Source organism: Haliotis asinina, chromosome 5, assembly GCF_037392515.1.
Source record: "Haliotis asinina isolate JCU_RB_2024 chromosome 5, JCU_Hal_asi_v2, whole genome shotgun sequence".
Classification (NCBI taxonomy): Eukaryota; Metazoa; Mollusca; class Gastropoda; order Lepetellida; family Haliotidae; genus Haliotis; species Haliotis asinina.
The window spans coordinates 45109491-45133240 of record NC_090284.1 but is presented as its reverse complement, the minus strand read 5'-3'; the positions used below and the strand labels follow the sequence as shown (position 1 = coordinate 45133240).

The 23750-nt window shown below is 39.5% G+C and overlaps 1 protein-coding gene across 2 annotated transcripts in view; it reads right to left on the bottom strand.

The window, feature by feature from the left end:
• Positions 1-23750, bottom strand: part of LOC137284587 (calcyphosin-like protein) — an 81134-nt gene that overhangs the window by 11755 nt on the left and 45629 nt on the right. The window contains exon 1 of one of the 2 annotated variants that reach the window (XM_067816460.1): positions 19344-20243. The exons of the other annotated variant lie outside the window; for it this stretch is intronic. Within the exon in view, the coding sequence (XP_067672561.1) occupies positions 19344-19707 (364 nt within the window). The 5' untranslated portion in view covers positions 19708-20243. Of the gene's footprint in view, positions 1-19343; positions 20244-23750 lie in introns of those variants that run through there. 2 annotated transcript variants of the gene reach the window in all.

The following is a 23750-nucleotide window of genomic DNA, read 5'->3' as shown; positions in this document are numbered from 1 at the left end:
GTTCAGACCTGACTTGTAATGAACTACCCTTAGATTTTTAATAAGTTGTAGCGGAAACTAAAATCTTATTTCAATGAGATTGTCCTATTCTCTCAAGGGACGTTGGCAGTATGAGGTAATTACTTTTAATTAAGATCGTCCCCATGGACACTGCTGTCTTCACGAAATGCCTGATAAGAAAACGCAGAGACACTGTTGTTAAACGTCTTACATATTGGTCAATTATCACTTCTTGCCCATCACTTCGTTCTGCTAGGTAAACAATCTCCCTTACACTGTCACAATGTGGTCGTCATGACATTATGGTGACCGTACGATTGTGCTCGGAGTGGTATATGCCTCTCATCAGTGACGCTGTCACCATGACACAAGCGTTTAGTGTCGGAGGGCACATCACAGGTGTTACCATTTAGAGGGGAAAATGTGAGAAGTATATTAAACACAGAACCTAATTGCATTTGTCGCTGACAGTGATCTAATAAACCCGAACGACGATTATGTTTTAGTTTGGATCCCCTTAACGTTGAGATAGGTGATAGATTATCCTTCGAAATTTGAGACGAACGCTTCTAGCTGAGTGGCTAAACAACGTCATGGCATTTGATACAAAGATGATCGTGTGCATCGACGATCTTTAAGTAAAATGAGTGAGTGAATTTAGTTTTGCGCCGCACTCAGCAATATTCCAGCTATATGGCGACAGTCTGTAAATAATCAGTCAATGGAAATAAGTGTCAACAAAATCATCAAGTGGAGCTTTCTTGATCAGTCTGTACGTCAACTGTTTGCCCACCCAGAAGTCCGTTGTTGCATAGCTTTTGACGTATATTTCGCAATAGCTGATCGAGCCGAGGTGAAACGCTTTATAAAGTCGCATTTTCTATAGTGAGTGAGTTTAAGTTTACATCACACTCAGCAATATTCCAGCTCGGGACGGTCTATACATAATTCGAGACTGGACCAGACAATTCCGTGATCAACAGCATGAACAACTACGCAACTGGAATACGATGTGTCAATCAAGTGGGCGAGCCTGATCCCTTTGGTCGCCTCTTTGGACCAGCATGACTGAATGAAGATCATTTCTAACCCGACTCTATGCAGGTCGCACTTACATACAGCCACAGGTATGCAGAAGGAAAATAGTCCGACCTATTGAGTATTTTATAACACATTTTGATATGATATGCGACAGTTAGACGTGTCTACACTGTACTGAACCGAACCCGAACCCATGCCCAGAACCTTATTTTACCATCGTAATGCCGAGATGAGTAGTCAGTGAGTATGGTTAAACGCAATCTTTAGCAATATCCCAGCAATGCAACGGCGGGGACACTTGAAATGAGCCTCACACACGGAAGTCTGGCTGGGAATCGAACTGGGACTTCGGCGTGACGAGTGAACGCTTTAACCCACCCAGCTGCACCATCGCCCCAAGACAAGTGTGACAGTGTTACGTTTTAACACGGACGGGGATTGGAACACCATTTGAGCACAGCCTGTCCACTGTAATTCCAAAACATTGTTGCCTTCGTAACCTTCTCCCAGCACTGTTTTGAGGGATCCCAGATGCAACGTTCTTCCTGGATGCGCAGGTGCGCATCGGCTAAATGCAACGGATGCATCATTTATTACAAAGATTGCTATCAGCCTATTAAGTATTAGCAGTAGGATATGAACAGCTGAGTCGGAAATGGAATCTGTATAAATACATGCCTCAAACCCAAACGTAAAAGATCATGCTGAGGATTCTATATTTCGATCATGATCCTCTGTAATGGTCCTATTATTGTGAACATGCAATATTTATATCACATATCGTATAGATTCAAAACTGTCTAGAGTATTTCTAAATTGTATATACTCTTCGTAAGGATAAAAATATAAACTATTCCAGGATATTAGGATGAACGCGGACATTATAAAAACTCATTTTCGGTCATTTTAACTTCCACCAGAGACCATATATGGTTTCTGCTTCCACACAGTTCTTGAGCACATACAAATACGCGTTGTTATAGTTTCAAAATCAAAGGCATGTTTTAACAAAAGGAAGTATCATGCATATTTCATTAAAACGTAAATAAATAGGATGATAAGAATCGATAAATGGTAGAAGCTTATTAATAAGAAAGCTAGCACTACAATAACTCTATGGACTGCTAAGACAAAATGCATCGATCAAAGAGCCACATAAAGACATACACAGAGGAGCAAGATTATGTTTTTGTCAGACCACTGCAGTCGATGCGGACGCCATTCTGCCCACGCAATACGAGTTCACAAAAGAGGCACCACGTGTTTCTGACTTTAAAATGTCATGGATATCAATTCCTCAATAAAAATAGACACATAGACACTATTGTAATACACCTTTTGACCATAAAAATCGTCTTTATACGGTTACAAAAGATTGACTGGCTCTGAAACATATTATTTTTATCTGGTTGCAGTGTGTTTGGTTTCTTTTGAAGCAGCAGGGTGAATTTGTGACCATCTCAACGGTTTTTTATTTTGATCTATACATACAGATTCAGTGACAGCAAAACTCTCCACAAGGATGTACCACAAAATGATTGGTTACTGCTTTCCAATAGTCAAGTCTCCTTTCATGTCGAGCAATCTTCCAACATGCAGCTCTTGCTCAGAAGCTGCTCGATCAAGGTTTCAACATGCAAGACCTCAGTAAAGCGTTCAGAACGTCTTCTGGTAGACATGTGGGGGACATTTCAAAATTGGATGCATATTTCACTAGCCTCTATCTCCTGGTATCTCATGATGTCAGTCACTAGATTGCCTGCTCCAGATCCGAGTATATACAGACCACGCCGTACAGGGAACGCGGTGTCACACAAACATATACTCGTAATATGGTCAAGATTTATCATGAATGTGGAATATATTCAGTTTTTGTTTGATCCAACGACGCTCTGGTCAGTGTTTCAGTCAGATCACTGCATGTCAATTTGATCAGAAAAATGTCATATGTGATACGGGTCTTAGACGTGTAAAACTTTGCTGTAACCCGCACAGAGGGGTATATTTTTTGCTACCTCACATAATAATACGACCGCAGTTCGAATTCTCGGTCATAGGTTTCTACAACGTCTAAGTGACGCGTCTCAACTTAGCTGGGCCACAGACGACTGGCCTACCAATGCCACAGAAGAGGCAAATATAGTAGCTTTTACAAGTCATTAATACCTTTAATGAATGTGTCTTCTACCTTCATGTGTGGTATTTTGTATTTTGAATTTTGTTTGGAAGTTTCTTCTTCTGAAAAACAGTAATGTAAAGTGTGTTCCAGTATAAACAGAAGGATGGACCAAAATAATCAAATAACCCAAATAATGCTGTTTGAGGACCTAACTAAATGAAGGCAGAGATGTATTACCATGCGTGTTACTCGTAAACTCTAATTTGGCTTTTTTCTGGCACAATAATAATAATGGTAATAGTAAAATGAAATAAAGCACACTTTGCTGTTGCATCGGAAAAACGGTAAATTTCACTACGACTTACTCAATCACTGATCTAAAGAACATGACCTTCAGCTTGGACGAAGAATCCAAAATAAGCTTGATCCATGGATGCCAGACCAATTAGACGGACTTAGATGTCTCTAAGGCATGTGGATTAAGAATTCCAGATGGACTCTACATGCAACAAACAGCTTTGAGTGTGGAGATTGTCTCACACACACACACACACACACACACACACACACACACACACACACACACACACACACACACACACACACACACACACACACACACACACACACACACACACACACACACATATACATACATACATACATACCAACATACATGTGTTCCAAATCTTTCGGAACCGATTCACAGCTGTCAGTGGGAAGTCTGTCTTCCACAAGCACTGGGATGTTTTATTTGGGCGTTTGATTCAAACATGGTGCGTGTTTGTTTCAGCATCCTTGTTTTTCACTGTTTTTTATAATATAATGTCTGTGTATCACACACAAACACATTTACACACACAGAGAGAGAGAGAGAGAGAGAGACAGAGACTGTGCACAATTACTATCATGTACAACCTCCACTGATGTTGTTCTGGCACATCAGTTGCCATGGTTGTATACCATGCCTCTTCAATATCCTGTCTAGCTGTGCTTCTTCACGTTACAGTCCTTAATGCCTCCATGTGGCATACACCTGGCACTAGTGATTACCGTTAACGTGATTCGTACTCCGTGATGTGACCATGGATTACCTTCACCAACAACACTCACGCATTATCAGCACATGGATTCATGTATATTATGGGTAATTACGGATATCAACCATTCCTGCTGACAGTATAAGAGGCTCATGCAGATACCAAGTCAATACGTGATCATGCATTTTTCTACAGCATCATGACAACTAAATGTATTAATGATTATGTGTTTCTGAGTGGGGGTAACACCCATACATAGATGTGATGTTGATATATTATGACATAGTGTAAAACACTTGAGCAGACGCTATGCATTTTAGGAGGATAGGTTTACTTTACTTAACATGAATGTATAAACTTCGGCGACTCTGATAAAATGAATCTGGCCTTGTTTTTGTATCACGGAAGATTGTTCTAAACAGGCCAACCTAATAACATTATTTTGGATGATAGACATACGAGAACTTGCTGAACCTGTGAACACGGTCCAAAACACTATATATTAGTCTTCATGGGACGCAAATTCATGTTTTGCATGTTGTAATTTGGGTATCAGATATACATGCTACATTTAGGGATTATTCGAAAACAAAACCTACCATGTGCTCGTACACCAGTGCAGATTCCCTATAGAAATCGTGGGGGTTCTTTATAATCTATATAAATACTTATATTGTCTATATGTATGTCCTGTTGCCCAAGGCGTTCGCGTCATATTTAAGTGGTAAAAATAGCCCTTTTATGTACTTTGTTGACTTCGAGTGACATGACTAATTCGGTGCTGATCATAATCTCCATCACTGTTTGAGATTTGGTAATTCATTCTTTTACGAATATTGGCCAGAAGGGATTTAAAGAACAAAAGCAAAGGTCCAGTAACCCCTTACCAAGCAATAAGTCACTGGTCGTGACCGGAAGTATGAATTTCAGGATTGCATGGGTAGAGGGGCTTGCTATTTCTGGCGTACACAGATGCGCAATGACATTCTCGCAAAGGGGTTTTAAACTGTTTATATTAAAACTCTCCGGATTGAAGACGTTTGCCTCACAAATACACCTGACTCTCACCAGGCCTTATGCAGACCTGCCAACGTTGGAATATTTAAAGAAGTGACTGTGTCTGTAGTCATATTTTTTTTAAAACGAAAATAAAAATAAAAGCTTGTACCGATGATATTATGATAGTGGCTAGACATATTATGATAGTGGCTAGACATATTATGATTACCATGGGACAGAATAATGTTCAATTCACAACTTGTTACGAGTGTTGACGTGATTTACATCTGCCAAACGTAATATATAGATTATGTCCGTGTTAGCTTTTCATGGAATTGCAACAACATACATGAGCCTAAAAGTTAAAATACCGTTACAATGTCTTTTTTTATGTTGTGTATAAATCAATCCTACCTTTTCAGATTGTTTCTTATCAGAATCATCTTCTGCTATGACTAATGTTCCAAGCTCATTTTCTTGAGTTGGGTGTTGGGCATTTTTCTATACGAGAAAAGGCGTAGCAATAGTTTGTCCTAATGTTTTACATTTGAATATTATATGGTCGGTCTGTAAGTATTAAAGTACCGATTAGAAAATCTGTTGAGGACAGAAGACAGCACATTCATTATTCCATAAGAAATCCATAAACAGGTCATCGTGAAAGGGAGCCGACACAGATCGTGAGATGAATGTTTGCAGACAACTATTCGATATTATTATCAAAGCCGCAGTACTTCATACACCGAGCAAACACAAACATACTGATGTTGGTTGTATCATTGATTTTTGCTGCATAAACACAGGAAAAATACCACACCTTGTGACATGAAAGTAACACCACCGGCTCGATCATGAACTACCCACGGCTCTGTATTCTACATTTGAGGTTCCTAAACTTACACATACATTTATAATTGAGCTATTCTAGCTTACTTGAAAACGTCAGTAGGAGATTATGGCACAGTTTTTGGCTCCTTTGTCCTTTTCGTTTTTTAACTTTTCTCTTTGGATGGCGCTGAACGAAACACTCTTCTTTTTTAAGACTGTTACATAACTGAAACACAGAAACTGGAAGATTATCGTCCTTACTTCGATTTCTCGTCTGTGTGCTGACTATGCTCTTAAACTCTCTCGAAACCATTTAACGGGAAACAAGTATCGTTCAAACTAAGCAGAAATGCACATTCTGGTTCTCTCGTAAAGATGTCACCTTGATTCCTTTCTGGTTTAATGTCTGAATTCGAATATAACGGTCGAGGTGAAATGTTGACGCATTTTCACTCCACCTACGATCACATTTTTTAATTATTTTGATGTTTGATGTTAATTGGAAGGTGACTAGAGAATGTATGTATGTGAGATTATAATATTTTCCGAGACAGCGAGAAATGACATGGAAAAGTCTTTATCCAAGTATAACGTTTAATGTTTTAATATGTTCATTCCATGTATATATTTAACATCAAATTTGTGGTAGACTTGCACGATGGCTATGAAATGTATGTTATTGTAAATGTTCATCAACACTAATCTGCATAATAAAAAAATCCGCACATAAAATCAGGAACAAAGGTTTGTGAAGGGCATTTAGTGTGTGATAACATATTCCTGCACAACATTCTACAGCCAATGTTTCCGCCAAGAACTGATGAATTTGAAGTACCCCAAGGCCTCATTACGCATCAGTTGAATGTAACAAGAGATGCCCATTAAAAAAAGGACTGTCTTTAAATGGAAACTTTTTTCCCACCGTTTTCATGTGTTCCGTGTTCTTTTATGATATGTTTGTAATCGATCGCACCACTTGGGAAATTAGTTGCTTGTTACGATCTCTTGCAAAGTTTTGAATGTCCGACGGGCATGAAGATCGATAGTGATTTTAGGTGACACTGATTTGTCCCTCCTTTGCAAATGACACCCATATACTGTAAAGAGAACTATTTTGTGCGTGTTTAGTTGATGTAAAACACCTTCTGGAGACTCCTGCACAGTGATCTGAACAGTGATACTATGTTCTCAAAATCGGGTGGTTACAATCTGGAGTCTTTATGTTTGTTTGCCATCGTTCTCAGATAAAAGGATCGTTCATGATTTCAACCACTGGTTAGCTTGAGACCTTAACACAGAACCGATGCCACGAATGCTACATTTCATCCTCATATAAACCTCGTGATCAGTGACGACAAACTCCAGTGTACTGACGTCGATGTAAATGGTGTCCTGACGATTCAATAGCTGTTTGGTTGTGGTTCAAACATACTATAGGTTTAGATAAATGAGCATTCTATATAAAACCATATGATGCCCTTTCACGTGGTATGGGTACAAAGATGAAATCATTGTTTCTGTACTGCTATCTTCCTGCGCTGAAAATACCGAACAGATGTACTTCACTGTTTACAAACGTATGGTGTTAATACCATGGACCAATCGGTCTTCAGTCCTGACATCAATCCTTATGACCCCTTGTGCGGCATGTTTACACCTCGCTTCCAACCACCTTCCTTTGCAACGCTAAATGGACTCGACAGAGCACTACAAAAGTACTATCAAAATATCCCCCTACATCAAGTTTAAGGAGTTATCTGTACAATGCCATAACGTTGCCTAGCTTTTGTTTCTGTTAGAGGTGGCCACGGTGCTATAAACGCATGGATGCGAAGTATGGCTGCATTTAAAAGATAAAAGTTTCAAACTTTAAATTCATATCTAAAAGATGAAAGTTTTAAACTTTGAATTCGTCTGATGACTGTGCGATGATTTCATTTTGGAGAAGTCATTACCTTTTTCGGTCATATCTGGGACGTTGAAGATTTTATAAGGAATAATAAACAGGTCGTCTGGTTAAGGTTACTGTCTGCCTTGAAGTCTGCGTGGAAAGTAAATGGATTATAATACTACTTCCTGCATATAAACTTCTCAAGAAGCTACCTGATTTTAAAGCACCATCATCCCAGCTCCTCAAAACGAAGGTCATTGCAGATCCAGATCTTACAAACAAGCGTCTGTTGGTTCCAGGTCTCCTTAAAGATTATCAAAGAGTCGCGCTCAGTGTGGAATCTTTAACGACTGACATTTGGCTGAATGTTTGAAGCGCTGCCGAATCAAAGAACGTTTTTCGTTTAACTTCTGACATTTCCTCCACGTAAATAAAATGCAAAGTGTCCTCCAATTGATGGTTATCTAATTTAAGAAAAGTAGGAAACACTGTTATTAACGAAAATTAATGGTCACTGGTGACACTTAAAACACATGGATTTCCTGAGACTGTTCCTAAGATATTGTCTGGTATAGAAATACAATCCAGCAAATACAAGAATGTCTACAGGAATAGCTTAGCTGTTAACAAATTGTTCTAGGCACTGATTGGATGAAGATATTCAAGAACACCTTTTGTACATGGAACTAATGCAACCACTGCAAATGGTCAAATTTTTTGTCTTCCTTCCAAAACGTTTGGATCCTTCTTGATTTCAACCAATAGTTAACAGGACACCTTAACATTGAAAAAACCGAAACATATAAACTTTCCAAGAAGCTACCTGATTTTAAAGCACCATCATGCTGTGTTCTCAGAACGAAGGTCATTGCAGATCACATCTTAAAAACACGCCCCACTGGTTCTAGAAGTCTTCAAAGAATTTCATGAACTGTGTCCTTATTAGTAATAGTTTTACGTTCAAAGGTCAAGTCGGCAAGGTACGATGAGAAGTAAAAGATGAAATCACTAAGTAATCACGCTGACAAATTTATAATGCTGAAAAATAATACGCAGGGCCATATGTGTAGCAACTGTAGATCATAGATCCTATTGTAAGTGCACATCAATTTTGTATTATTTCTTTAGTCGGTTAAACAATTACCTCATCTGTAGAGTTAAGTTGACATGATATCTGTCTTAGAAATCTAGTAGGAACTAAGTTCACTGGGCGGTTAGCATGTATGTGTTTCACCTATGACCGTATTAGTGATCACTATTTGGCCAATACGTGTCCCACAGGAAAGGCGCCACAGCTATTACATATGGGGTTACTGGGTCGTCAGCAGCTACAACTGTTTCTGTGTAGCACACACATCTCTTACTTCTCCGTATGTGTCCCGTGCAGGGCACACAGATCTTACTTGTCAGTGTGTGGCCACGTGTAGGGCACACAGATCTTATTTGTCAGTGTGTGGCCCTGTGTAGGACATACAGATCTTACTTGTCAGTGTGTGGCCCTGTGTAGGACATACAGTTCTTACATGGCAGCGTGTTACCCCGTGTAAGACATACAGCGCGTGTCAGTGTGTGGCCACGTGTAGGGCCCACAGCTCTTACGTGGCAGTGTGTGGCCACGTGTAGAGCACACAGCTCTTGCGTGGCAGTGTGAGGCCCCGTGTAGGACATAGAGCTCTTACTTGACTGTGTATGTGCCGGTGTAGCAAATACAGCCTTCAGATGTCAGTGAGTGTAAAATGTTAGATGTCAGATGTTAGTTGTCAGTATGCTTAGGACGGCCTGGACTATTTCATCACACAGCACCCTGTGCGCGAATTGCACTTGCTATATATTGCAAAATTCGAAAGATCCGCTTTGTTTCGGAATTTTCCGAATATTTCGCATGGCATTCTTATCCAACACATTCGACTTCCAGTCCTGAATACTTTACTTTTTTAACTAACGCCCATTATATATCAAAAGTAATGTCAGAGAAACACGAGGTTGTGTCATCTAAATATCAATGGGGTCTCATACGATTCTGAAAATACATACATGCATATTTACATTAATGACTTTATGTTGCCAATGATTCAGTACTTCAGTTTGTATTTTAAATAAACATGAAAGAGGCCAACTGATCTTTCATATTACATTAACACCATGCCGGATGCTTACGCAGTACACGCGTACGTCTATGACAAACTGTTGTCTCAGGGTGTGGACACACAGGGTGTGGACACACATGGTGTGCCACCTATAAGGATCATTAAAAACGGAGTTTGACGTGGTGCAGACTATTGAGCTCCTGTAAGTCTTGTAGGGAGTATGCACGATAAAAGTATTATGCTGCTGACGTCTAATTGCATAACGAAATCATTAAAGTAAAGAGCAGTTGTTAGGGAGCCCAAAGATGGGGATGAGTGCCCGCAAGTGCACGCCTAGTTGATAAAGCTTCTGTCAACTAATTAGATGACAAAAGCGAACATGTCGTGAGCACATCATTATCTTGTGGATATATGGTTTCCCTAATATGATTAGGGTAATATGGGATGAGTATTAAGGTCCTGATCCATTGATTAAACAATTGCAAAGAATTCACATAATTCCACCTTGACATGAATGTATAAACTGAAGTGGTCCTCATTAATCGTCTACCAGCAGAACAGGTGATAATTTCCAGAGATTGCTACAGCAAATCGTTCAGCTCGTTACATTCTGGTATTCAAGTGCGGGAATTAGAAATTGGATGGTTTTGAATTTTCTAAAGGACAGATCCGTACAATATTGATCCCATATCAGGTTCATGCTGTGATCAGGTCCAATATGGAAAGATGTAACTACAGCATTAGCTTTTATGCGATCATGCTATAGAAGCGTAGCCAAGCAAACTAATGATTAAAAACGTTCGCTGGTCGCACTGACGGGATTCCCAAACTGGATATAGTGTGTGAAGTTTATTCATATACCCAATGGATGATGATAAAGGGAGCCTAAAAGCAAACTCACTCACCCAACGAACCCGATAACGTTTGCAACACAAAATAGCATTGGCATAGATGCACTTGAAGTGTAACTCAAGGATTCGTCTGTACGCTTTGGCTGAAAGTCGTAGTTCCCTACTTTCACACAAGACATGCCACCAGATACGCTGTCTCACAAACCAGGTCGTGATGAAGATGTCCCACCTCTGTTGGTCGGAGAAATGACAAGTAAGTGTTAACGAAAATGTTTAACCTGAGCAAATGCCCATCGGTGATGCCGGTTCTCCAGCACATAAAGAAAATGAAAGACGTCTAATGGAACAAAGGTCACAGGGCCACATATACCGGGAGAGTTGTGTCAGTCTGGAATACTGTTTGCGACGTGTAATTCAAGCAGAAGATGGCATGCTTATCCAAACGTCACCATCGATTCTCCAAGTTTAGGACATGTAAATCTTGCTGCTATTTTGCCGTTTCAGCCCACGGGTCTAAAATCGAATTTTCTAGACATCAATTTGTGTCTCATTGCAAACCTTCACATGTACAATTATTATTTGGCTGTAGCTGTTTATAATAAGCCAAGTTCGATTGGACCGTTGATGACATATTTTGTATGCACTATAATAATGGTGACACGGGTGACCTGGATGTTTGAAGCGCCGTAAATAACTTTAACTCTGAGGAGTTACGTTATTTGACCATGCAATAAAAATATGATAGTGGGGTGAAATTTAAGCTCCGCGCTGATACAGCTTCAATGTCTATCAGTCTGTCACTTGCTCGGAAGCTGTTAAGATCTGCATCACTTTGAGTGTGAAAACCCGTAAACATCACGGCTTAGAATTGGTCTTCAGTCGCTCATGCTTGTCGTAAAAGGCGACTAACAGGGTCGGGTGGTCTGACTCGCTGACTTGGTTGACACATGTCATCGTATCCCACCTGCGTAGATCGATGTTCATGCTGTCGATCACTAGATTGTGTGGTCCAAACTCGATATTTTACAGACCGCAGCCATATCGATGGAATATTGCTAGGTGCGGCGTAAAACTGAACACACTCACTCCCATATTGAAGTGAAACGCTGTTGTAGAACTTCAGTCATTTCTGTAATTGCAACCATGATATAGGCAACGTGAAACCAAACTCAGTCACTGGTACGCGTCTAAAGGTAAGGATGCACAAAACGCAGATCTTGTATTTCTTCACCACACAGCCTGGGGGAAATGAATAAGAGAAATAACAGACTATGCCATGTGTAGCTTTTCGATGCCATGCCTGTTTCCTGTAGTGAAGAACAGGAAAATGCTCGAGGTAGCATAGCAACTGAAGTAGTTCAAGTATGGGTCTGGAGCTTACATATTCTATTAAAAAGACGGTATTTTTGCTGCCTGTTACCTGGTTTATCCCTTCCTGAATACTCACAGAGTATATTCCCTTAAGTGTCTCTAATGTTCCTGTAGGGATTCAGTGTCGCTATGGACATTCATGGTTGATGAGACCCGAGGAAGCAAATTATTGGATGACCATGCTTAGGGACTCACGAAGGGATCTTTAGCTAAGGTTAACCTTGTCTCCCATTCTTTAACATTGCGGTAAAGTTACCATTGAGCTTTGTGAAAGAAAGCCCTGGTCTGTAACTGTCCAAGTAACTGTAACCATGACCAGGGACGTACATTAGTTATAAACATGGGCAGCATTTACCGGCCTCCTCCTCATATCGGTAACATTGTTGAATCAGTGTATTTGGTAAAAGCATTATCCACATATACCAAGTTTCACAAACGGCTTTTGTCTGAAAGGTAAAACAAAGATACAACAACGGATTTGTTTCTTCACCAAAGAGAACGGGTGACACGCTTTGAGTCGACGTCATTAACACTTTCTGGAATCCTGAATAAAAGTGTCAATTTAAATGCATCTGTTGAAATGGACAATGTATGCAATAATTATTTGTGGGTTGGAGTTTTAAAGAGTATTGAACAGCAGTGCCATTCTATGATTCACAGAAGCTTTTCCAAAAGTAATAAATTTAAAAAACAGTCATGTTCATTAATGGAATTGGTTGGCATAGAAGAAATTCTATTTCCCTGTGTAATTTTGATACTTTTATTTTATTGAAATTTTATGAAATCTGTCTCCAATAGAAATTTGAAGGATTTTGTCCTACTCCTCATGCTGTGCCTGTTCCAGTTCATCAAATGTCGTTTACCTTTCTGGGGTCACAGCCGGCCGTGGAATTCTATGAATGTTTTGTGTGAATGCGATTCGTCAACCTTGTCGTCCTGACTGACAAACGATCCGCAAGGCTAGTAATGCCCAGTGACCCTTGTATAATAAAGAGTATATATAGCCGATCCACCGCCAGATCTGTCAGGTCTCAGGTTCACATAGGCTTGACATCAATAGCCCGAAAAGGTTCATTTGGTAGTCGACCCAGGACTGCAAATTCATACACAAACAATGAATAAAATCAAGTAACCTACAACTAGATGGATGACCAGAATCAACTCCAATGGTCCGATTAGATTAATCATCCTCTTGGAACGGGTCAGAATACGGAATGAAACCAAGCATTCTCGCGCACGCTGCGGTGTGTGTTTTGGTGTTCTAATTTTACAAATAATTCATCCTTAGAATGGCTGTCGTCAACACTAAGCTGTGATAACTTGCTCCAAACATCTACATTTCATGATCCCCTAATCCTTTTTAAGGATATATATATTTTTATTTATTTTGTTTGACGTGAACTTTTGGAATATCATTATTTGACATTTGATAGAGTTCAATCAGGTATATTTGCAGTCTATACATGAAAGTTAATGGACGTGTTGTGAGAGATTACCTGTGATCGATTTTGTATCGAAACATTTTTGTTACATCTTAAACTTTATAAAACCAGTGACAATAGCCATACTGAGAGCATATGAGAAACACACAACCAGTCCTACGCCTTTCATTTGCATGAGCATCTTTTATACTCACTATAATGTGTATCATTGTACGCAATAAGATCCAGATTCCTAGTCTCGTGGTATACCAGTGATCACACTGGCGGGGATACATGGCATTTTGTGAAACTGTGATGTTGATAATGCTGACGAACGTCAAATATTAAAAAACTCTTTAGATATGGCTTAGCACAAAGCATTGCAAATTGGATTTATTTTGCATTAACTCTTTCAACATTACTTAGCTCGCTATCAATAATTCCTCAGGAACCCGTTGGTAAAATCGTTAACGTTACAGCATCGCTTCCAAAATCACCAGTGTAGTGTTACAGTTTATGTAATATATGCCCCTTACATTCCAAACACACACTGAATACAACGTACGCGTATTATGTTTATAGTGAGTGAGTTTAGTTTTACGCCGCTTTCCAGCTAAATGGCAGCGGTCTGTAAATCATCGACTCTGGACCAACCGCATGATCATCGATCTAATGGTGATACCATGATATGTTGCTACCAAGTCTGCGAGCCTGATCACTCGATCCTGTTAGTCGCCTCTTACGTATAATGTTTATAAAGAATTCTTATCAAGATAATAGTCTCATTTACATGTTTTGCAACTACGATTCAATGATTTTACAACACTTTTTCATTAAAATATTTTTCGAATTTAAAGGATAAGTATAGAGAAGAACAACTGGAAAAACATTCACTTGAGGTGTGAATGTTCAAGCTTTTGGCAGGAGAAGAGTTAAAACATTTCTACGTTTAACTTATGTTCAATAAATTGACAAAGGCGTCCTTTTAGCTGAACATTTGGAGTTTGGTGCCAGGCTGTATTTATTCATATTCTTTCCCAATGAAAAATCTCATCGATAAAGCTGTGTGTGTTTACAGAAAGGAAATTTAGATGTCAATAACAATATGTACATCGTGACAATGCTGGTTTCATAAGCTCCGCACCTAGAGTCACTTTTGCCGAAGCCATAAAACACCATCGATTTTCGAAGCCAAATTTGACTGAAATGTTATGTAATGTCGACGCACCATTTAACATGTCAGAGTCTGTTTCCTCGGTGGGCGAAATATTATCGCCGTGTTTCATCAATCCGTTTTCATCGTGGTTGAGAACGAAGCGCTTGGCAAACATCTTGGGACATTTTAACACTGACTTTGACAAGTGCCGTGTCTGACATCATTACGTACACAAAACCATTCTTTGCAGTAAATATGATTTCTATACATTTGACGACTATATTCAAGAAACATGTTAGCATATCTACAAACTACAATCAAGTTGAGGACTTCTGAGGTGAAACATAGACATGCTTTATCATCTATATTAATGTAGACGTGTTTGTTGTTTCGCGTTGTCTTTGGAAGTCAGGCCTACTGACTATAGCACAGACGTGCATTTACATAACTCTCTTTACGCCACGCGCACCCACAATGGCATGTCTGGATAATATCCCGTACAGAAAATTAACTTCCCATACATATTGTCAGCTGATCATTAGCTAATCAGCGTGTTTGGTGGAACTGGAGAAAATCAGATAGATCATAAATTCAGGCAATATTAATGTAAAATGAACCCTTTTGCTCATAAATCCATTTACAAGTAGAAGCTACCTCCCTAGCGCTAGCGCTAAAACGCACCCAATATCGGCGATGGTAATTGCACAGATTGAGAACTAATGGTGTTTTTGTGTTCACGGGCTTGTATACTATATTCCGGCTAGTACTTATTTTTTTCTACGAAGCCAAGTAGGGAGGGGGGAAATAGTGTCCTCCCGAGAACCTACCATGTCGAGGTTTAGCTTCTGGTAGGGTGGTATTCATCAACAGTGGCTATGTTTAGCTTCCATCCAATTGCCCGTTACCTTAAATAATGCAATAGCCCCGGGGGACTTTGGTGTTCGTTTCTGAGAACAACTGTTAGATTCTTAATGATATTTCAAAGAATCCCAAGTCTTGGTTCCAAGGGGAGCCACAATAAACACAACGAGAAACCATGGAATTCTACAGCTCAGGAATAATTGCTTGAACCGATAATTAAGTTCCCTTAAAGAAAATATGCATTCATTTATGTTTGCCTTTCAGGGGTTGGTACGAGCTGACATATTGGCAAAAACAACATGTGTAAATTCGACGGTGTTATAACAATATTAAATATGAACCAGGCTGCAGTTGTGTATTTGTACCACAACATCGATCAGTATCATCGTATTATCCCAGGCTTATCGGGAAATGACTTCCCAGTTATGTGGACAGTTATTTCTTACGCAATATTTACGAATAAATGATGGGCACGAAGGCAGCTTCCAGTGTATGTTTCACTGCAAAAACAATACCTTAAAGGTATTTCCTGAAGAGGTATTGACCTATCAGCGTACCTTTGTTGTGTTCAGGTAACGCGATGCCATCTTTGAAATCCCCTAGAAAACACTATGGACGGGAATATGGTCTCGGTAGCAGCTATTGATTTTGCTAACAATTCACATATTTTTATGGACAATTAATCGACTGCCTTTGAACAATTAATTGACCGCCTCTAGTGCTTAAGCTCCATCATCCTCTCATGCAATACATTTTCAATTGTTGTGGTGTATTGTTTCGATTGATGAGCTTGTCCTCATGTATCGTGATCATTCACACACGGCCCTACACCATGTCATCAGTGTACATTACACGCAGCTGTGATAGCATGGACTTCTTCAACTGACCTGATCCTTGTCCTTTCAGGGAGACATTTCGTAAGGTGTAGCAGCATTGTCAGTAGGTTGTACATGTGATTTCTGTTCTCTCAGCCATATGATATTCGCGCACTGTCTCATAATCATTGTGGATTCAGGTGGTATCTAAGAATGTTTTATTCCAATCAATATCTCAATGCCATTAAGGCTTAAGTGGCTTCTCCTACTAAGTTAGGAATATATTGTGACATAAAATCTAACAGCTGCAACGATTAGCCTATTTAAGTACACAGTGAGTGAGTGAGCCACACACATGGCGTGGGGAGCGATCTCTTTTAACTACTAGGTACCCCGAGGAACACATGCTCCGATGAGTAGATGCCAGTTCATGATCTGACAAGAATCCAAAACCTTTCAGTGACATTTACATATAACATTTACTCTGCTAGGGTTCCTACAGACGCACAAAAGATGCATCCACGAGTTACACCACGTTAAATATATCCGTTGCCTTAGAAAACCTCAGATTTTAAGATACAATCTTTCCATAGAATCAGTACACAGTTCCATCATCCACATATATGTCAAACAAGTGTTCAGGCTGACCTCAAAATCCTGTAACAATTAGTTCTTTCTTCCACTGCACCAAAGTCCCATCCCAAACGTCTGCATCTACATCCCTTGACATTAACAACATTTCAAACATGTTTCTTTATGTTCAGAGCCACATAGAACGGTGCTATTGTTCCCTATACTGTATATTTGATAGCCTAAAAGTAGGCCTCTTGTGACCAGGGTATGAAAGGCCATCGTCGCTGTAAATACCAAAGTGTTAATTGTGTCTAGGTCGTAACTGTGGAAAGTGCAATCCATTGTTTGCGGGAATCGTGCGAGAGCAGAATAGGTGTTGACAGTGACAAGAGATAAGAATTAGTCATTGAAAGCCTTATCGAACCGTAGAGGTCATAGCTCTTGGTTCTATTGACGTTCTCGATAGGAATGTTTATTCTTTGAGCAGCCCATTTGATGAATTGTAAACAAAGAACATGTCTCCTTATATAAGTAACTACAGTTAGCGATCAGTCAGAATGAGTTCGCTTCATTTTCAGAAATAACAAGAAGCAAGCCCTGTCGGAAAAGTTGAAGAACGCTATGTCATTACACTGACACGGTAAAAATAAGGCCCTGTTGACGAATCATGAGGTGTGACGTTATCAACTCCCCTGGGATAGTACATCCAGACATCAGTTCCTTCTAACGAGTTAACATCTGGACGGATCTAATTTCTAAAGAGCAGGAACATACGCGAAAGAAATAGGAGTAATTCTATCAATACAAAAAGCATATGCTTCATTTACATTGTGTTGAGTTTCTCAACAAAAATGTGATCTCTTAGATGTAATGGTGTAAACACACATGTGGGCCATGAACGCAAGATGAATGGATTGGCACAATAAGCACAATTTTCCGCATCGCAAGTCTCGCGTAATCAGGTTATAGCGCCCCTGTCTGTCACGCTAAAGAGATGTTGCTATTTCTATCCTCAACCTTCTGTCAGGTTCAAGACTACCACGACACTTTCTCATCTCCAAGATGCGTCCTCACATTTCACATTTGCTGATTTTTATCCCAAGCATACGTTATGCTCACGAAATAGTCTTTACGTCCTTTAAGATGAAGCTAATATTAGACCAATCTTATCATGTCCGCAAAGATATTAATCAATTTATGTTTTGCGCCTCCAAGATGGTTCACCTGGTGCCAAGTTTGGGGTTGTGTTTGTTGAATCTCTTTGTCGTTAATCCTACATACGGAAACCGGAAGATAAGTCTCGGTGTATGAATTCCCAGCTGTCCTTTTTGTGGTATGTGCTCTTCACATCAGTTATTTTTTAGCTTCCATTAAAGTTTGGCGTTTAGTTAGTTCATTCCTCTGGGTTAATATTGCATAACTCTTGATCCATTATCAATACAAGATATTTAAGTGCTTCATATCTAACGTATGGCAACGCGTGTCACAATAATTAACACTGTAATTAATATGGTTTTAATGTCGTGAATAAAGGTATAACTAATGAAACCTAAATATTATTCTCATGTCTATAATTTGACCGAATCATAAATGTACTGAATGCATTCTGTTCCCTCAGGATCTGTTCAACGTTAGCATATACAAATACAAACACCAACAAAACAATGCGCGCGTGCTAATGACCTGCATAGCAAATATGCAATTTTCTGAACCATTGTTAATATTCACGCAAAGATATTGCTATATTGCAAGAAATCCCCAATGTATTTAAGTCTATTTATTCTGTCGCCATAGCAGCTTTATGCTGGCCAAACATACCAACGTCCTCAGCTTCCAATTTCGGTTGAGTATGGGCTTGTGACAAACGTGAAAGTGTGAAGGAAATTGCTGTCATTAAGCCCTTGGCCATTAACGGCAGCGTTGGGTTTCTGTAACATAACCGAAGCGCTGGCGCTTAAACAAGATTCATTCACATGCCTGGACATTCTACCGGTCCCCAATGGACAACGAATATCATATATACACGTTTTGTTATCTAGCCAGTGTATTCCTTAGGTAAAGATTAGGTATTATTATTATGTTACTATAACTTAGTTTGAGAAATATGTACATAGTTTCGTTGCTAGTGCATTAAGTAGCATTGTTGATACATTAGATCCACCATCCCCAAGATAATAAACTGCATAAATAACTGGTGAAGGGAATAGTTATGTCTACATATTCCGACGATTAATTCTCATAGGGATAAACCTGCATGACTACCACGTGGAGGAATATATGTGAATCTCACCTCTGAGATCGTCCAACTTCAATACACCATCCTGGTTGACATCCATCTTGTCAAACGCTTCATTGATGACGCTAATACGTGTCTCCGTCATGGGGGTTCTTAACTGGTTCACAAACTCATGAAAATCAATGGAACCGTTACCATCGCGGTCGAATAGTTTGAATAGAAGTTGCAAATCTGCCTCGCCCATGTACAGTCCGTACCGCTTGACACCGTCTGCAAATTCCTTGAAACATATTTTCTTCGAAAAGTCTGCATCCATCTTCCGGAAGAAGCTAGACAGTTGTTTTATTCCCCCACATCCTTTAATACTGAGGCACTGCTCCCGGAGCTTGGATAGCAGAGCCTCACCTCGCGGTTCCATGTTAACCACTGAGAGAGGTTTTGGTGAGAGGGGAGAGGATTGTTTACACGCTTATGGATTTACGCGTGTGCTTCGTTAGTCTCACAGGGAGAAGTACGTTTCCCAGAAGGTAGTCGTGAATGATTATATATGTCGAGCAGCTGGGGTTTCCCTGTTCTCTCAGTCCCCTAATTCCAGTGACAACTTTTTTAACAATGATTCGTTTTGCAGTAGACTGTCTGGTCCTGGATGAAGCGTCTTGTCGGATATTACTTCACGGCATGTAACCGTCCTGAATATGAAGTTTAGTTCCGCCTCTCACTAATTAGAAGGCGTGGGTTTCAACTTTGCAAACGCAAGCGCAAGCGGGATGTGTGCTTGCTGAGGAGAGGGAGAAACAGTTGTTCTCCGTCAGATTCTTGCCTAATTTCCAATCACGATTGTGCAACCTTGGAACCTTCTTGATGTTTTAAATGGCACGAACCAATCAATGACAGAAACCATATTGAACACTCATTAGCCACTGCCTCCTGATACAGCCGCGCACATCCCCGTCGAGAGTTCTCTCACAGACCTTCAGTCTTGAATGAAAACAAGTGCTTACCTGCTTGCTCGAATGCTGCAGAGCAGAACAACCATCCTATATATATACCACAGGGTTTATTCACTATCAGTGTAAATATCGTTTGGTCCACAAACGTATACCCAATGCTGTACCCATAAAAGTGGCCAGCTGACAATTTTGTCAATGGCATGACATCATGATTGTGAAAAGCGTGCGCAGTCGTGGTTGTTGTGGTAACGTGTAAATAAAGTTGGGCCGTCTTGCGCCAGAGCGAGCAATCGATTAGGGAAAGGAGCAATCGCTGGGCGCTTGCACACAAGGACAGAGTAGACCATTCCTCATGTAAATGCAAACGACGCTCAAGAAAAGTCACTAACCTTGGACATCATACGCAGTGTGTTTGAGTGGCAGGTGAAATGGGCTATGGGCCACATTGATTGAAATGTCATATTATTATGCATGCTTTATTAGACTTGTCCTTCCATAGAGCTTTATATGTAGTCTCAATGCGGCTGTCAAATGTGAATATGAACTGCTGCGGTTATGACCTAATGTGTAGGTGATTAGTAGTTTCGGGACAGTCCAATCTACCCACACGACAATAAATAATACAATTTATTTAACATTCCATGCTAATCAATGGATACTAATAGCAATGTCATTTTCATAGATAGTGTAACAATTATTGGTTTAAAGAATACTTTACCTGTCATTCCGTCTTTCATATTTTATTCCATATACAAACTACTGACAGTGAGTTGGTGTGCATTGTACATGTGAAATCTAAGGATGGAATCTTTATAACGAGCCAGCCTTGGCCTATCATTTCTTGCAAATATCAGTCTGTAAAGTAAAAGGCCCTCAGGATAAACCGTCCTCGTCGCTCTCTACCACACATACGTAAACAGAAGCACAGCTCACTCATAATCAAGGTACGACCGGTGTGTACAAGGACTTCCCTTTGAAGACGAAATGCTGTTAAGATTTATGTTCAGATTGTCTAGATAAATATTAGTGCTGAATGAATCTCTAAATGGCAGTATTTCCTCGCACCAACTCGCACGCGAAAGCTCAACACAAAGACTCTGTTGAATAGGAGTTGCGAAGAATGGTTCGCCAAGAATAGCCCATTATGTAGTTGACAGCACCGGCAAAACCATTCGTATGGCGGTGTTAGGCTGTGTATATGTGCCCTTCGTATTGTTCGCGGATTTGGGGGTCCAGAAAATGTTAACATTCAAATATTTCTTTCAAAAGAAAGACTGCTTACTATTTTGGTTAACGAATGCCGTTATAGACTTAGTGTTACATATCAATACGAGACAGGGTCGGGATGTTTGTTTGTTCATTCGATCAACTTTCCCAGTAATCAGCAGCAATAAAACGGCACTTCGTGTTTCCTTTACTGTAACATGCCGCTATCCATTGCTCTATCAATAGCCGTTTTTCTGAGGAAGTCTTTTCTTAGTGTAGTAAACTGTCTTTACTGTTTACAACAGATACATGGCCCACCTTTCTACAAACATGTAGCCGGGATCCTTTATATATACGTTGAAGGTTGGGCATGTTATGTGTTCCAGATGCATGGCTTCTGTACATCAATGGAAAGATCTTCAGGTGATGGGAGATAACAATGGAGGAGCATGTGAGGATTGCTGTGGTTAATACCAATGCGAGTGTAGAGTTAGCATGTTGATAACAAGCTAGGCGCTCTATATTAATTCTGATGAGCTTTGGACTTAAACATGACCTCGTCCCGTCGTTAAGAATTGATGAAAAGTACCAATGGGATTTTAGTGTTAATGTAAGTGGGGTACATTTCGCTTGTTGATGATGACTTAATGACATGGATGCAATTACCAACACATCTAACCTGCTCTTATAACATATGCTACATTCTTTCTTTTAATTCCGTTAATGGAAAACACGTGTTTATTATAAAAAATCGTTTTGAATCGATGTTGATGTATGTTTATGACTGCAGACACGCACACACTATAGGTATAAATGCTTTCATGGATGTGTTTTGAATACATACACTGAAGATCTTTACTTGAAATTATATATTAATTTTTCATTTCTACTCCTGTCAAACAGAAAATTTGTTTCGCACCGTTCGACTGGAAACATCACGCATGTGTAATACGAGTTCATGAACTGAGGGGCAAAAGATGATATTTCGCTTTTGTTATGTTGTTGTTGAATGCAGTGAAACTGAAACTTTAACAGTAACCATTTAATTCGTTTCTTGCAAAGGGTAATTTATGGCCGTTTCGTGGTAATAATATAAACCACTTTATCGATACATAAAACGGCAGTGGAAAAGAATGCTCAGTCTAAACACCCTCCGATGAAAAGTATTTCTTGTAAAACCACAGATGATATTTTTGATGAAAAATCAAATGTACTGTTTTTGACAGAGATAAAGCAGCAGTTATGCATTATGCCCAGCGATTAAGTGTCTAAAAACCTTATGTAGAAGTATAGTTTTTTTTATAGTGCTGACTAAGCGCCATATCATTTCGTATAAGATATTGTCCATTGCAAAATCAATCGAGTGCTCACTTTTGGTTTCTTTTGCCCCTCAGTTTATAGCCGAAAGACATTACAACTACTTTTGTTTTCAGTCCCCGAGCTATCTGACGTCATGTCGTCTAAGACGCGTAGTGCCGTCAGATATATTATGGTGGTTATCAAATTGTAGGATTGTGGTGCTTGAAGGAGATTCAAATTGTCTTTTATCAAATACACTTCCGCAGCCAATATTCAAATGTAAAATGTCATGGCCATAAAATACCCAGTCTCGAATATCCACCGAAAAGATTACCTGAGGCGTAAACAGGCAAAGTAGTTGGACAAATTATATTAATGGATCGCTGGATATCATTTTTATTCAGAACATAATGACACGCCATTCTAACACATTGAAGAAAATATGAATAGAAAGCAGTTAATTACAAGGCTTAGCTCAATTTTTTCTAAATACCCTGTATCCTCACAATCTGATAGTGAGTGATGTCCACATGTTTCTAATGTAGTTCGAATAGCTTCTAATGTAGATCGAATAGCTTCTAATATATTTCGAACAGCTTCCAGAGTAGTTCAAATAGCTGATTGTGTCGTTCGGACAGCTTCTAGTATAGTTCAAATAGCTTCTAATGTAGTTCAAATAGCTTCTAATGCAGTTCAAATAGCTTCCGATATAGTTCGGGTATGGTTCCGGAATTGGTTTTGTCGTTTCAATGTATATGTGCCTCCTATAAAATTTCTGAGTAACGTGCTGTCCACATGACGACGTAGGTGAGGGATTGTTACAGGAATACATATGGCATGTATTATATATTAGTGTATTATTATAGTATGATAAATGCATTTGAGAAAATAAGTTGATAAATAAAGTCAGTATATGTTGTGGATATATCACTGAATAGAACACATAACATATAAGATCAGTGAAATTATGATTCCTGACACTGATTATGACAATTATGACAATTAT